The following is a 16,475-nucleotide window of genomic DNA, read 5'->3' as shown; positions in this document are numbered from 1 at the left end:
AAAGATGGCGATGAAGCAAACAACAACTGGCTCTTTCAGATGGAGAATGAATGACAACTTATTCAGAGATGAGGAGATTTGCAAGAAGGCCCAAAAAACTTTGAAAGACTATTTTGAAATTAACTTGAGGACTAAAGTAGAAAAAAGAATAGTATGGGACGCAAGTAAAGCCGTGATGAGAGGGTTTTTGATACAACAAAATACATTAAAGAAGAGAAAACAAAATGAGAGGAAGGAAAAAATCTTGGAAAAGATAAAAGAAGGGGAAAAGAAATTAAGATCGAAGCCGAAATCGCAAGAGATTTTAAGAGAGATTAAATTCCATCAAACACAATATATGGAGCTGATGAATCAAGAATTAGAGTGGAAAATCAAGCAAATGAGACAAAAGACCTTTGAATCTGCTGATAAATGTGGCAAGCTATTGGCCTGGCAAATAAAGAAGAGACAAAAACTCAACACGGTAACAAATATAGAAGTGGAAGGAAAGAACATAAGTAACCCAGCGGAAATTAGGAATTGCTTTCAGAACTACTTTAGACAACTTTACACACAAGGGCCGCAGAAAGAAATGGACATACAACAATTCCTCGAGAAAAATGGGCTGAAAAAGGTTTCACAGGAAAGTAAGTTAATTTTGAACCAGGAGATATCAGCACAAGAAATAGAAGATGCCATTCAAGGCATGGCGTTGGGCAAATCCCCCGGGCCGGACGGACTGACTTCCAAATACTACAAAGTTTTGAAGGAAGGATTGATACAACCTTTGAAGGAAGTCTGTAACGAGATTATGGAGGGGAAAAGGGCACCCGATACGTGGAGAGAGGCCTACATTACACTTATACCAAAGACAGAGACTGAAAAGACCCAACTTAAAAACTACCGACCCATCTCGTTACTAAATGTGGATTACAAAATTTTTGCTGATATTTTAGCAAAAAGATTGAAAAGAGTTTTGATGGAGGAGATTCATGGGGACCAAGCAGGCTTTCTCCCGAAAAGGCATTTGTCGGATAATGTAAGGAATATAATTGACATTTTGGAAAAGTTGGAAGTGAATATAAACACTAAGGCTGTTTTGATATTTGTGGATGCCGAGAAAGCCTTTGACAACATTTCTTGGAATTTTATGCTGAAGAACCTCCGGGGGATGGGGGTAGGCCAAGGGTTCGAGAATGGTATAGGTGCAATATATTCTGAACAGAAAGCAAAATTAATTGTAAATAACGTGGTTACAGAAGAGTTCAAGATTGAAAAAGGGACACGTCAGGGGTGCCCTATCTCCCCACTACTTTTTATATCGGTCCTGGAGGTTTTGCTTAATATGATTAGGAGGGACCAGTTGGTTAAAGGGATTCAGGTCGGAGCTAAACAATACAAATTGAGAGCATTTGCAGATGACTTAGTACTTACATTGCAAGAGCCAGAAGCTAGTACGAAAAGAGTTTTGGAAATAATCCAAGAGTTTGGTCAATTGGCAGGATTTAAATTGAATAAGTTAAAGACAAAGGTATTAGAGAAAAATTTAACACAGACTGAAAAAGAAAGGTTTCAGAATGAGACAGGGTTGACCGTGGTTAAAAAAGTGAAATATTTGGGTATAAACATGACAGCTAAGAATGTGAACCTATTTAAAGACAATTATGAAAAAACTTGGACAGAAGTGAAAAAAGATTTGGAGATTTGGTCAAACTTAAAGCTTTCCTTGTTAGGTCGAATCGCAGTTATAAAAATGAATGTACTGCCAAGAATGTTGTTTTTGTTCCAAGCATTGCAAATAATGGAAAAAATGGACTGTTTCAAGAAGTGGCAAAAAGATATATCTAAATTTGTCTGGCAGGGCAAGAGGCCCAGAATTAAATTTAAGATATTAACGGACTCAAAGGAAAGAGGGGGGTTTGCCCTGCCAGACTTTAAACTTTACTATGAAGCGGCAGCTTTCTGCTGGCTGAAAGAATGGCTACTTCTTGAAAACACAGACATTTTGGATTTGGAAGGTTTTAATAACATTTTTGGGTGGCATGCATATTTGTGGTATGACAAGGTTAAAGCACACAAAAGTTTTAAAAACCATATTGTCAGAAAAGCATTATTAAATGTTTGGATTAGATATAAAGATCTGCTGGAAAATAAAACTCCAAGGTGGTTGTCGCCAATGGAAGCTAAGGCAGTTAAAAAGTTAAACATGGAGTCGAAGTGGCCAAGATACTGGGAAATTTTGGAAAAGGAAGGGGACAAATTGAGATTGCAGAGTTTTGAGAAATTAAAAGGGAAGGTGAGAGATTGGCTGCACTATCATCAAATAAATGAAGCGTTTAAATTGGACAGTAAAATTGGCTTCCAGGTGGAAAAATCAAAATTGGAGACAGAATTGTTAGAACCCAGTACTAAGAATTTGTCAAAAATGTACAACTTGCTGCTGAAATGGAATACACAAGACGAAACGGTTAAATCAGCTATGATTAAATGGGCTCAGGACATTGGTCATAATATTTTGTTTGCTGATTGGGAAAAGTTGTGGACCACTGGGATGAAATTTACGGCATGTAATGCTCTAAGAGAAAACATTATGAAAATGATATATAGGTGGTACATAACCCCAGTCAAGCTTGCAAAGATTTACCACTTGCCTGATAATAAATGTTGGAAATGTAAAGAAAAGGAGGGTACATTTTTTCACCTTTGGTGGACGTGCCCGAAGATTAAGGCATTCTGGGAAATGATCTATAATGAACTTAGAAAGGTATTTAAATATACTTTCCCTAAGAAACCAGAGGCCTTTCTCTTGGGTATTGTCGGACAGGGGGTGTTAAAGATGGATATAACTTTCTTTTTGTACGCTACAACAGCAGCTAGAATGCTTATTGCGAAGTACTGGAAGACACAAGAACTACCCACACTGGAAGAATGGCAGATGAAGGTGATAGACTATATGGGCCTGGCAGAAATGACGAGCAGAATCCGAAACCAGGGAAGAGAAGCAGCGCAAGAAGAATGGAAAAAGTTCAAGGACTATTTAAAGAAATATTACAAAATTAATGAAAGTTAGAATGATGTTGGACTGGAAAGTAAACGGTTACTATTAGCAAGGGTTAAGACAAGGAGAATAAGGAAGATTAGATTAAATTTAAATTAAAATAAGGGAAGATTTGCTGAGTAATTGATAAGAATTTGGAATACAGAAAAGGGAGGCATGAGGAAGTCGGGGAAGAAAGGTATAAGAAATTAAGATATGAAATGGTACATGTTTTTTGTTTTGTTTTTGTTTTTGTCTGTTTATGTATTTGTTATATGTTTGTTATTGTTATAAAAACCTTTAATAAAAAATTATTTTTAAAAAAAAGGAAAAAAAAAAAGAGATGGTGGGACAGTGTTCTCAAAGCTACCAGCATGAGTTTGACCAAACTGCGGGAGGCAGTGGAAGACAGGAGTGCCTGGCATGCTCTGGTCCATGGGGTCATAAAGAGTCGGACACGACTAAACAACTAAACAACAACAACAAAAATATTTGATGTATTTGAAAATATTGCAGCCAGTCTGTTAGGTGCCCTTTAGTTTCTTCATATTTTTTTCAGTATTACCGATTATTATTAGGACAACAGGATGAACCTATACTGAAAAATTTCCACAAAAAGAGTTCTGTTTCCTGTAAATTCCCTTTGTGATAGGTTTTCCCCCTCATTTGTTTCTTCATTGTTCTAATCCTGTCTTACATGGCATCTCTGCTCCCACTTTTCCAATCTTTCTTTCTACTGTTGAAATTCAATCTACGTCATTACGCCATCTTTGTTGTTTATGTAAGGGAGTAATCTGGCATCCCGCCATAGCTCCAGGCAATTTTCCAGTTCTCCCTCTCCTCTAATTCTTATCTCTAATGATCTGGCATCCCGCCCAGAGATGGAGCAAGGTCGGTGTGGTCCGCCCCGGGTGTCATCCTGGGTGTGTGACAAAATCCTGGCCATGCCAGATCTCAACCCCGCCCCCCCGGCCGCGCCAGAGCGCAACCCCCCAGCCTGGCCGCTGAGCCGGATCACACCCCCTGGCTGGGCCGCTGTGGTGAATTGCACCCCCCCCGGCTGGGCGTGATTGTCCCACCCCCTGGGTCGGGAGTTGCGCGGGGTGGCGCACCTTTACCTTGCACTCCTGGCTGGAGGAGGCAGGCAGGCAGGGGAGAGGATAGGAAGGAGGCAGGCGAGCAAACAACGGAGGGGGACAGGAATGGGTGCTGCGCTCCCCGTCCTGTCTCTCCCTATGGGCGGCTTGCACCATCCCAGGTGCCGGAGAGACTTCCTCCGCCACTGGTCCCACCAGAGCTACTGCACATCAAAGACCATAGTCCAAATTACCGTCCAATGGAAATTAGATGCTTTAAATCATTTCAGTGTTCTCACACAGTTCTATTTTCATGTTTATCCATAGATATGATTCTGTTCTCTTTTTCTCTTTTTGCTTTTTTAAAATTTATTATAAATTATTTTTTATTCATTTTGCAATACAAAATATAAAAACACATAACACAATTTTTCACAAATACATTTTTTGGAGTTCCCGCCGCTCTTCTGCAAATCCTCCGTTTCAGTCCTTCTTCCGCATTTCTTAATCTAATGTTGCCTTTTATTAAAAACCTCCTCCCTCTGATTCCCTTTTTTACAATATTTCTAATATTATTTTCACAGAGCCTCTTGCAAATGTTAATTGTTCATCACAAATACTTTTCAAATAGTCTACAAATTCACTCCAGTCTTCAGTGAATCTGTGGTCTCGTAGGCCTCGGATCCTTCCTGTTAATTTATCAAGTTCTGCGTATTCCATTAACTTCATTCTCCATTCTTCCATCGACGGTAATTCTTCTTGTTTCCATTTTGGGGCTAGCAGTATTCTTGCCACTGTTACTGCGTATAAAAAAGGCTTATGATCTTTTTGTTTATTTCATTTCCTACCATTCCTAACAAAAATGCCTCTGGTTTCTTAACAAATGTATATTTCAACGTTTTTTTCAATTCATTATATATCATTTCCCAGAAGCCTTTCACCTTCTTACATTCCCACCACATATGATAAAAAGTCCCTTCCTTTTCTTTACATTTCCAACATTTATTTTCTCTTTTTGCTTTTTATCAGTTGTTATCATTTAGGAGGAGGTTTGCCAAGTCATTTATATAGCAAATATAGTATTAATTTAAAAAAAGGGTAAAGGCTCCCCTCCCCCCTGACATACCATATTCTTCAACGAATGAAATTTTTCCGGTTTGAAATGTTGCAACCCAGTAGCTGATTCTCTTGGCAGTTTGTAATCTTGTCCCCTTCATCCTGTACACGTCTGTAAATTAAAGCTAATTTCATCCTAATATACAGAAGAACCTCTGCTCTTAATGGCTGTGCCTGGGGGTTACCGATACGCAAAGCGCTTTTCCACTCAGCATCTCCTGCCTCTCGAGTTCCATACCAGAGTGAGAGTCAGTTATCAAGATGATCTGTGAGTGAAGCTCACTCCTCACGGGCCCTGGGGGGAGCTTGTAAGAACAATTACTCCCAAATCATCCTTGTTTTCCTCCACAAATGGTCTCCACTAGCGTGGGAGCTGCATCCATTTAAGGCAGGAAGTACCGGAAGTTGTTGCTGTGGCCCAAGGATTCAGTTATAAGCTCTTCAGGGGCAGACCCAAACAAAACAAGCATGGCACCCTCATGCACCAGCATGGGGCAAAGGCCACTTGGAATTACTCTTGTGTGGACCGAGTTGAAATGAATGAGAGTTGTGCAATGGCATGATAGCCATCAATCGGAGAGTGTCTCTGAACATGTGCAGAGTCCCCTCACCTCTGGATAAGCAACCATTCCTCTGTATCTAGGGTTGCAGGGCATAGGCCAGGCCCTGAGAGAAAGGACAAGGTGGTACCCTTCCCATTTCCACGCCTGAGTCCAACTAGATTGGCAGCTGAGTCTTACTTCAAGAGTAAGTAACCATACCTCAAATGTTGAAGGAAAACACACCACCTTCTGAGGAAGTCCGATCTACTGTTGAACAGCTCTTACTATCAGAAAGTTCTGCCTAATTTTTGGTCAAAATATCCATTCTTGTCATTTGAATCCATTGGTTTGGGTCCTCTTCTCTGGAGCAGCAGAAAACCTTAGAATCTTAGAATTATAGAGTTGGAACAGACCCTGTGGCTTATCCCCCTGCAATGCATGACAGACAACCATCCAACCACTGCTTAAAAACCTCCAATGAAGGAATGGGAGGCCATTCCACTGTTGAACAGCTCTTGCCATCAGAATGTTCTTCTGTCACAATCTTCTTAGTTGTAACTTGATGTCATTGGTTCGGGTTCTGCCCTCCAATGCAAGAGAGAACAAGCTTGTTACCTTTTCCATCCCTTTTGATACCTGAACACAGCTATCATATCTCCTCTCAGCCTTCTCTTTACCAGGCTAGACATACCCAGCGCCTTCAAGCGTTCCTCATAAGGCTTGGTTTCCAGACCCTTGATCATCTTGGTTGGCACATGTTCCAGTTTGTCAATGTCCTTCTTAAATTGTGGTGGCCAGAATTGGGCAGTCTTCCAGGTGTGATCTGGCCAAGGCAGAATACAGCAGTACTATTACTTCCCTTCATCTTTGCATTATACTTCTGTTGATGCAGCATAGAACCACATTGGTTTTTTTTTTTGTTTGTTTTTTTTGCTGCTGCTGCCTCACACTATTGCACCCCAGGTTTTTTATTTTTCTGTTCTGCTGCAGGTTGATGAGCAGTTATACCAGTTCCAGCATGAGAAAGCTGATCTCCTCAAGCGCATTGATGAAGACCAGGAGGATCTGAATGAACTGATGGCCAAGCACAAGGCCTTAATTGCTCAGGTAAAGTGGGGGGGTGGAGAGGGAGGCCCACCCTTCAGAGTGGCCTTGCCTTATTTGGGGTGCTTGGACCAGGAGCCCTGGTTGAACCCTGGTGGCACAATTTAGCTTTCCAGTTTTGTAAGGCTTGGAGCCCTGACTGGCTTCATTCCCTCCACCTTCTTTTGCTAGTCAGCACCCACAGAATCATAAAACTGTAGAGTTGGGTGGGACCCTGAGGGTCATCTAGTTCAACCCCCAGCAATGCAGGAATCTGAAGTAAAGCATCTGTGGCAGATGACCATCCAACTTCTGACTAAACATCTCCAAGGAAGGAGAATCCACCACCTCCTGAGGGAGTCCATTCCACTGTTGAACAGCTCTTACTGTCAGTCTGTTAGCTGTTATTCCATTTCTATCCCATCAGTTTCTCCAAACTGCTCAAGGTGGCACACAGTTTTTCTCTTTCCTAACTGTGAGGTAGGTTAGGCTGAGAAGCAAGGCCCAAGGCCACCCAGTGAGATTCATGGCTAAGTGCGGATTTGAATCTCAGCTTCCCAGGTCCTAGTCTGACGCTCTGGCTACTGTGCCACTAATTCAACAGCCAGCTGATTCAACCAAAATGGTTCCAGTAGCCTCTTTTCCCTTAGGGAGCTCCTCCCTTTCCAGTGATACCATCTCAGCACCTCCTGTAAAGGTTTGCAAGGTTTGCAGGATCCAGAAGGCAATTCCCAGCATGCACACACCTATATGACTTAGGTGCTCCAGTCTTCAAAGGAGCCCCTGCCTTGTCTGACTCTCTTCTGAGGCTCTTCCTTTTTGCAGTCTGCAACAGATATCACCCAGATCCGAGAGCTGCAGACCCAGTTGGAGGAGATGAAGAAGGAAAAGCATGGCCTGCAAGAAAAAGTGAGTCCTCCCCCCATTTCCAGTACAAATGCAGAACTTAACTCTTCTAATGCTGAAGAATCTCAGAGTGAGGACATCCTGAGAGCCCTGACACTGGATCAGAGGAATGCCCTTCCTGGCCCAGCATCTGGAAGCAGCAATTCTCTCCTGTTGTTTATGCTGAGTGACTGGTCTTCTGAGGCATGTGTTTGCCACTGTATGTCAACGCTCTAGATAGCTCTGGTGGCTAATATCCACTGATAGACTTCTCCTGAGTACATTTGCCTAATTTTCCTGTTCTGCTGAGGAAGTTGTAGCCAGAGCCAACACTTGAACTGGAAGGACATCCAATGAAGCTGAATGTTGAAAGATTCAGAACAGATAAAACAAGAAATTACTTCTTCATGCAGCACATGAGAGCCAGTGTGGTGTAGTGGTTAAGAGCGGCAGTCTTGTAATCTGGGGAACCAGGTTCGCGTCTCCACTCCTCCACATGCAGCTGCTGGGTGACCTTGGGCCAGTCACACTTCTTTGAAGTCTCTCAGCCCCACTTACATCAGAGGCAGCAGGAGGGGAGAGGGCTCTTGTGCTCAGGTCCTGTTTTAGGGTTTCCCACTGAGGCATCTGACTGTGAGAACAGGAGGCTGGATGGGCCATTGCCCTGATCCAGCAGGCTCTTCTTGTGTTCATTCCCAAAGCCTCTTTGAGGAAGGTGTGGCAAATCAGGACCCTGGACAGCATCAGGTGGGCTCAGTTCACGGAAGGGCAAGCCATCATTTGAGCTCAGAACCAGAGTTATGGAGGTGCCTGGCAGGGCCTTCCCTTCTAGTAACTCTGCCCCTGCCCCACGCGAGCTGTCTGCAGTTTTTTAAGGGTCCTTAGTCAGTTCTGCAGGAGCACAAAGCTGCATGGCTGTGGAGCAGCAGAAGCTCCCAGGGAGTCTTCTTCCATCTCCAAGGCTGGTGGGAGAGCCACATGCTCAGGCCAGAGCCCTGTGGAATGGGGTGCTGAGGGATCTACCCCAAGTGGGTGACTTGCGAGCCATCTGGATCAGAGTCTGCCTTGTGGCAATGCTAGAGACATGGCTCTGATTATCTTTTCTGTAAGAACTTAAGGAGAAACCCCACTGGATCAGTGATCAATGGCCCCTCTATCCCAGCCTCCAGCTTCTCACAGAGGTGAAACGGACTTCTGGGAGTTCCAACAGCAGAAAGTGAAGGTGACAGTCCCCTGTTGGCTGGCCCTCAGCATCACATGCCTTTTTTGTCTGTGCCCCCCGCAAGAAGTCTGAGGGCAGCAACCCGAGAACTGGCCTTTCTGTGGTGGCTCCCTGCTTGTGGAATGCTCTCCCCAGGGAAGCTCGCTTGGCACCTTCATTATACATCTTTAGGCACCAGGAGAAAACATTCCTCTTCAACCAGGCCTTTGGCTAACTGAACAATCTATGGCCTTTTGAACTGTGTGTGTGTGGGGGGGGTTATTGTTCATGTTTGTTACTATGCTTTGTATTTTTGTGTTTTCATATTGTAAACTGCTCTGTGATCCTTGGGTGAAGGGCAGTACAGAAATTTAATACATCACCATCATCATTTAATACTAAGAGGTACAGTGCCTCTGTAGGTGGAGGTTCTGCTTTAGCTGTTGCAGACAATATGTCTAATCCCATTGTGAAATCTTCTACCCAAAAAGCCATCCCCATTGTGGCAGAGTTGCTGGTGATCCACGAAGTATTTATTTTTGTCAGTGCTGACTCCTATGGTCAGTGAGTCATACTACATTGACTTTTGGGTGCTTGAGGGAAGTTGTGTTAATTGGATTGCAAGGTGCCAGGACTTGTGGAAAGAAATGGGCAAAGCGTGAGGGTTAGCATCAAACCTGGCTGAATTCTTGTTCAAATGTGTAAGTTGAGCAATTCCACCTGCGCCCAATGGGTTGCTGTTGATTACGGCCTTGCTGTGCTTTATCACCTTGGAGGTGGATTTGTATTCTTTCTATTGATTTCACTGTTGTAGCTTTTAACTGCGCACTGCTTGTGAGAGGCCCCTGGCCTGAATATAAACAGGATATAAATTGTGGAAATTAAATAAAATGGTAGGAATTGAGTTAAATGATCTCTTGTCTGGAAACAGCTGCAGGTGTCCCAGGCCCGGGTTGTCTATTTGGAGCAATCAATGGTGGAGAGGTCCATCGTCAGCCGCCAGGAGGCCCTGATTTGTGACCTGGAGAACAAGATGGAGTTCCAGAGTGTGCAGATCAAGCGCTTTGAGGTTTGGATGGCCTTGCCCTTGGCAGACTGGGGAGGATGTTGATCAAGACCCCCAGAGAACAAACCACAGGGCCATAGCCCAGGGGCAGAGCCACTGCCTTGCATGCCGGCTCGGTCCCAGGCTCAGTCCCCAAGGGAGGGCTCAGAGAGACCCCTGCCTGAAACCCGGGAGAGCCATTGCTGCCAGTCAGTGCAAACAACACTGAGCTAGATGCACCATTGGTTCATTGGCAACTCCTCATTTGCACAGGGGTTACGTTCTGAACCTGCGTGCATGTCAGGGAAATTGCATAAAATGAGGAGTCATCTGTCTGTTCCATAAAAGCCCCGCTGATGGGTGAGGAAGAAGCTTCCCCATTAATCAGCTGAACCTGTCAACAAGACCCGCTGCCCCTCTGGCTCACATGAGGCACAGGGGGCTTTCTGGCTAACAGCTGGCATGCAGGAAAGTGCAGCTTTTCTGTGTGTCAGCTGCTGTTAGCTGGGAGTCTCAGCAGAGCCCCGCTGCACCTCCAGCTCACAAGGAGACCCACCCCGGAGCCCAAAGAAAATGTCCCTTTTGGGCTCTGGGGAGGGTCTCCTCACCAGCTGGAGGCAAAGCAGAGCTTTGCTGAGGCTCATCAGGTCTCCCCACACACTTCCAAGTTTCTGGAGCCTCACATCCATGTGGTGGTCACGCATAAATTGAACACAGGTACATTGGGGGGGGGATGCCTGTCAGGCAGCTTTGCGTGTTCCTAAACACTATGCTATGGGACGTGGGTGGCGGGGTGGTCTAAACCACTGAGCCTCTTGGGCTTGCCAATCAGAAGGTCAGCGGGGTGAGCTCCCGTTTCTTGGTCCCTGCTACTGCCAACGTTGCAGTTGGAAAGCACACAAGTGCAAGTAGATAAATAGGTATCACTCTGGCGGGAAGGTAAACGCCGTTTCTGTGCACTGCTCTGGTTTTGCCAGAAGTGGCTTAGTCATGCTGACCACATGACCCAGAAAAACTGTCTGCGGACAAACACCGGCTACCTTGGCCCAGAGTCTTCTGCGACTGGACTTAACTGTCAGGGGTCCTTTACCTTTTTTTAAACACTATGCTACAGCCTTTAACTTATTTAATTTTCATTCCAACCACCCAGAGAATCCTGGGAACTATTTTCTATAAGAAGAGCAATTGTGGCATTAATGGTTTTAGCGTCTGAATAGGAATGGGAGACATGGGTTCAAATCCCCCATGGACCATGAAGCTCATAAGGTGACCTTGGGCCAGTCACTGACTCTCAGACTAACTGTCCCCCCCTCCCCGGCATATTGAGAGGCTAAAAGGAAGAAGGCTCTCCCGTCAGATGTCAAGAAAATAAAAAAAATCTGACTTTTAGAAGACATCTGAAGGGAAGTTTTTAATGTTTGATGTTTTAGTGTGGTTTTATTGGAAGCCACCCAGAGTGGCTGGGGCAACCCAGTCAGATGGGCAGCATCTATCTACCTATCTATCTATCCATCCATCCATCCATACTATGTGTGATTGCAAGCAACAAAGTCTGCTGTCTAACCAAATACACAAGCCATACTTGGTAAACTCTCTGCCTAACAATAGATGCCCTGTACTTACAGGCATATCTCTGCATCCATGAGGAATGAAACCTTCCTTTTAAGGTTCTTGGGGAGTGCAAGTCCATGGCACAATTTTCACTTGTGCATCGCATCCTGCTGGTGTTGTATCTGTCATTGTAGAAGGCAGAAAAGAAAAGAAAGAAGGGTGGTTGGACTAGATGACTGTTGGGGTCACTTTCTACTCTCCAGTTCTGTGATTCTGTGACGGGTTTCTGTTCGACTCCCCCCCACTGCCCCCTAACTCTTCTCTCTCCCCAGATGCTGGTTCTCCGTCTTCGGGACAGTGTGATCAAGATGGGAGAGGAGCTGGAGAAGGCGAAGGAAGGGGAGGCACGGGAAAGAGAGAAGACCTGCTACTACCAGATGAGGATGGAAGAGATGAAAGCAGACCTCAGTGAGCTGGCCCAGAGGGAGCTGGAGGCCAATCGCAGGCGGGTGGAACTGGTAAGAGGGCCAGGAATGGGGGTGGCGGGAGGGAGAATGGATTTATTTATTTTCAGTTGGCTCTTCATTGAATGTTTCCAATCCCAGAACAGGGAACAAAGCAGTAAAAAAGAGGGGGAAATATGCCAAAATTACTTATACAAACTCGCAAGATATGAATGCATATAAAAGCAGACTTGCCACGGCCAAATTCAATGATATTTGGAATGCATTTTTAGAAATACTGTAATAGGTTAAGATCTGGTGAAGTACAATAACAACCTTGTAAAGCATACAGTTTTGGGTTCCCCCCTCCCCCCTTTATTTTCCCTTCTACATGGGTTCTGTTTCTCTTTCTCTTTTTCTCTCTTTTGTTTACGTCTCACAATGTTTATTGCACATATATTTATGTACTTTTTGAACTTTCAATAAAGATGTTAAAAACAAAAGAAAAATAATATGCCAAAATTACGGAATCTTATAAACAGGACCAATAAACAACTAAACAAATGCATCATCGGGTAAACAAGAGAAATTAAAGCAGGAAGTGTAGGATGTGTATAGAGTCTACGAGACAAACGTGAAATCACACACACACACACACACACACACTGCATTGGGAAGGATAGAAAAGAACTGGGAGAAAATAAACAAGTGGAAAGCCTGGATTAAGGATAAACAAGAGATAAACTGAATCAAAATGCCACCAAAATACTCTTTGTAAAACTTTCAGAGAGCTAGCAAGGAGTGACAAAGAAGACACTGGGAGAAAGGTTTTAAAGAATTAGCTTTCCTCCATGATTGGACGTGAAAACTGCCAGCATACTCCAGCACCTCCCTTTCCATTTCCCATTATGGTGCCGATTACATTATTTCTGTAATTTTTGAGATGGGCTACTTGGCTTAGATTAGATTCCCAAGAGCTTCTGCTTGGATCGCTTCAGAGAGGCCCCCACTGAGACACACTTGGGTTTAGCATGTTATCTGCATCCAACCTCATGCCTAGAGACCCTGCTTTTCTGTGTACCCTGTATACGCTAGTGGTGGTGATAAGACTATGGAGTCACCTCGAAGGTCATGCTAGGATACAGGGATCAGTCGTGGCCAACAGGACTGGCGGGACAGAAAGCCAGGCTACTAATGGTAGGCAGAGCCAAGAGGAGGGTGCTGGCCTGTGCACACGGCGAGACTTAGGCTTAGGTCAAAGGAGGTATCTAAGCCTGTAGAGAAGATCCAGGACACACAAAAGAAAGTCCTTCTTCATGCAGCACATTGTTAAAATGTGAAACTCCCTCCCAGAGGAGGCAGCAATGGCCGGCTGTAAAAGAGGACTGGACACTTTCCTGGAGGAGTAGAAGGCTACAATGGCTTTCAGCCACTATGGCTGCTCTGCCTCCATGGACAGAGCTGCGATGCTTCTAAAGAGCAGTTCCTGGAAAGCGCAGGAGAGGGAAATCCACAGCCGACAGATGCTTGGCCACTGTAAGAACTGGATGCTGGACTGGGTGGGCCATTAGTCAGCAGGCTCTTCTTACGCTCTTAGAGAAGGCATTAAAACAAAAAATTAACTGGAGAGCAAATGAAAGCTGGATTTATTTATTTTTAAAAAAATAAATGAAATGCAAAATGCCCTCCTATCCCTTGTGTAATTTATTTTAGGCCTTTTAGTTCTGCGGCTCTGAATGCTGGTGCCACAGAGTCCCTTCTGACAGCAGACATCCTTCCTAATTGCAGAAGTTGTTATCACAAAGCCTTCCCCAGGCAGTCTTGCACTTCTCTGCCTTGGCGCTTGCAAAACTGTTCACGCTTTGCACGCCTTAATAGTTTCCCAGCTTTGGTTGTGAGTTTCATGGAAGAAGGAGCTTAGTAATAATTTCATGACTCCCGAAAAGGTCTGATCCCCTCTGACTACAAGCTATGACAGCAAGGTGGAAATTGAGAGATTTGGGCATTCTTTTCCTGCAAAAAAGGTGGGAGGAAACCACCCCACAAGATTCAGCTGGGAAATTTTCACTGAGGATACCTTGATAAAACTCTGTGGTTCTTTGTGGGGGAAAGTTATCTTACCCTACTTAGTAAATTCTGAGTTTTGTGGGAAATAAAAAGTATGGTGGCTTTCTATCAGCCCAACAGCAGTTTATCAGCACTTAAGATCAGCTAATACTAATTACAGCCATTGCCTTTGCTTGATGGATTTGCAAGAGATTTCACCTGAGAGGTTTTCTGGAGGTTTTGTCACTTCAAAACTGGCAAGCAGCCCTGATGAATATTACTTAATATATTAACAGAGGGGTGCTAGTGTACAGTAAATTGCAGAAATAGAATCCACACTAATCTCAAAAAACTTTAATTAGTTTATAGCAGGCATGTCCAAAGTCTGTTTCGGGGGCCTAATCTAGCCTTCGGGTCGATTTAAGACGGTCTCTGGGGTAAAATCCTAAAAAAAGCTCAGCAACTTAAATCCAAAAAAAAGCTCAAGAAGTTGTAAATCCTAAAAAAAAGCTCAAGAACTTTGGTCAGCCCTCACTCGTGTTCACTTCATCAAATCTGACCCTCTTTGAAAAAAGTTTGGGCACCCCTGGTTTATAGTGTAGTAAAGGGGGCAGGTGGGGAAGCTTGACAGTGCAGATGGGAATGATAAATAAGCAAGCCATGAAAGAAGCCATTTTGGCTAGCTGTTCATGCGAATATTTTATTATTGAGTCAGCCTCAATTGAGGCAGGAGCTCACTTGGTTTGGACTTCTCTGCCTTCTGCCTGGCCCTTGTGGTCTCTGCCTTCCCCTAGAGCTCCGTCTGGGGCACAGCTCCTCAGAAGGACATGGGCTCATGGGACAGAATTGCTTTGGGAATCTATGCACAGATCAGAGAAGTAAATAGGGATGCAAAATCACAGTGAGAAATTGACTGGTTGTATCAAAGCTCCTCAGGTCAAGGGCTGCTGGGATAGAAGCAGTTCAGGTCACTTGATGCGATGCCTGCATATGCAAGGGGATGGCTGGGGAGAGGCCAAGGCGGCTGGTCTCTTGGCAGAGCCTGATGGAATAGCCCTACTCTCTGCAGCTTAATGGAATAGCCACAGACATTTCCTACTGAGCATTTGGGAAGCAGGAGGAAGAGAAACTCCCAGGACTGGTTGGATGCACTTCCCAGAAAGGTGCCACTTCCCAGACAGAAGGGTCCTTGCCTCCTCTCTCAGCTCCTCTCCCCCAGGACAGTGGAGGGGCCCCTGACTGGGCCAGCTGTATTCTCATCCCCACATTTAAATGAAAGGCTGGCATTTATGAGGTGTGGAGCCCTTGATGGAGCTTGGACTGCATTTGTCAAAGCTGAGCCAATTAATCCAGTTCTTCTTTATTTCCTTCCTTGGGTGAAAAAATCACCAGCAAAGCCTCTTTGTTAATCAGAACTCTTTATTAATCCTTTTCAGGTAATAATTGCTGGGTGCTTTGGGCTTCTGTTCCCTGATTTTGGTTAGTCTTTAACTTTGCTGACTGATGGGATTGTAGAAATGCCTGAACGCCTTTTGATTTTAGGGTATTTTGCCAATAGACATCTGGGCTGGAGGAAAATATTGCAAGATACATATTTACTAAAAGTGATCTTGGAGATATTTATTTTGAAAAATGTGCCACCAGCATTAAGGGGGGAGGGACCAATCCTGGTGGTGAACAGCATAAAATCTACAGTAAAACCACATTCATAAAACAAAGGGTGGATTCCAACATTGCACTATTATAAATGTTCTGCCTGTTCAAGAGTATGAGCTTGTCAGATGGAACAGCCTCCCCTCGACACACATGCTCTTCTGGGGGTCAAACTCAGAGAGTGGAGGGAGGAGAGGAGGGAAAGCCCCATTGCATAAGGCCCTGAATCCCACCCAAAATACCCTCTGGGTCACTGAACCCATCTGCAGAGGTGGAGGGAGACCCAGAGGATTGAACTCAGGGAGGCACCATCACCTGCACTGGCATGAACAGACTCAGCAAAGCCCCCCCCATAGAAGCACTTCCTTGCGAGCTCTTTCTCCTTGCTCACACAGAATCATAACACTGGAAGGGATGCCAAGGGTCATCTAGGGCCCTGCAATGCAGGAATCTCAACTAATGCATCCACGACAGATGAGCATCTAATCTCTGCTTAAAAACCTCCAAGAAAGAGAGTCCAAGATCCCTAGATCCTTTTCACATGTACTGCCAGTAAGCCATGTGTCCCCCATCATATTTGTGCATCAGGCTCTTCCTGCCTCAGTGCAAAACCTTACATTTGTCCCTGCTGAAATTGATTTTGTTCGTTTGGGCCCAGGTCTCCAATTTGTTAAGGTCTTTTTGAATCCCGATTCTATTTTCTACATCATTGGCTCTTTAAAAGTGGAGCTCGGGTGTGTGTCAGGTGTTTGGACAACATATTTGCTTAGATCTAGCCCAGAGAATGCTCCAACTACCTCACAATTGCACTCATTTCA

General features: G+C 44.5%; 2 protein-coding genes across 3 annotated transcripts in view; one reads left to right on the top strand and one right to left on the bottom strand.

Annotated features, from left to right (window-relative positions):
• The window catches only part of TFIP11 (tuftelin interacting protein 11), a gene marked incomplete at its 5' end in the record, with an annotated part of 601,324 nt that overhangs the window by 238,507 nt on the left and 346,342 nt on the right, over positions 1–16,475 (bottom strand). The window lies entirely within an intron of this gene.
• MYO18B (myosin XVIIIB) overlaps positions 1–16,475 on the top strand; it is a 266,462-nt gene that overhangs the window by 198,461 nt on the left and 51,526 nt on the right. The window contains exons 37-40 of the mRNA XM_083589603.1: positions 6,741–6,857; positions 7,659–7,742; positions 9,851–9,988; positions 11,848–12,033. Coding sequence (XP_083445729.1) covers positions 6,741–6,857; positions 7,659–7,742; positions 9,851–9,988; positions 11,848–12,033 — 525 coding nt within the window. The remainder of the gene's footprint in view (positions 1–6,740; positions 6,858–7,658; positions 7,743–9,850; positions 9,989–11,847; positions 12,034–16,475) is intronic.

Source organism: Podarcis filfolensis (assembly GCF_964270895.1).
Source record: "Podarcis filfolensis genome assembly, chromosome: 16".
Taxonomy (NCBI): Eukaryota; Metazoa; Chordata; class Lepidosauria; order Squamata; family Lacertidae; genus Podarcis; species Podarcis filfolensis.
Note: the sequence above shows the minus strand (reverse complement) of the source record. Positions and strands in the feature narration are given on the sequence as shown.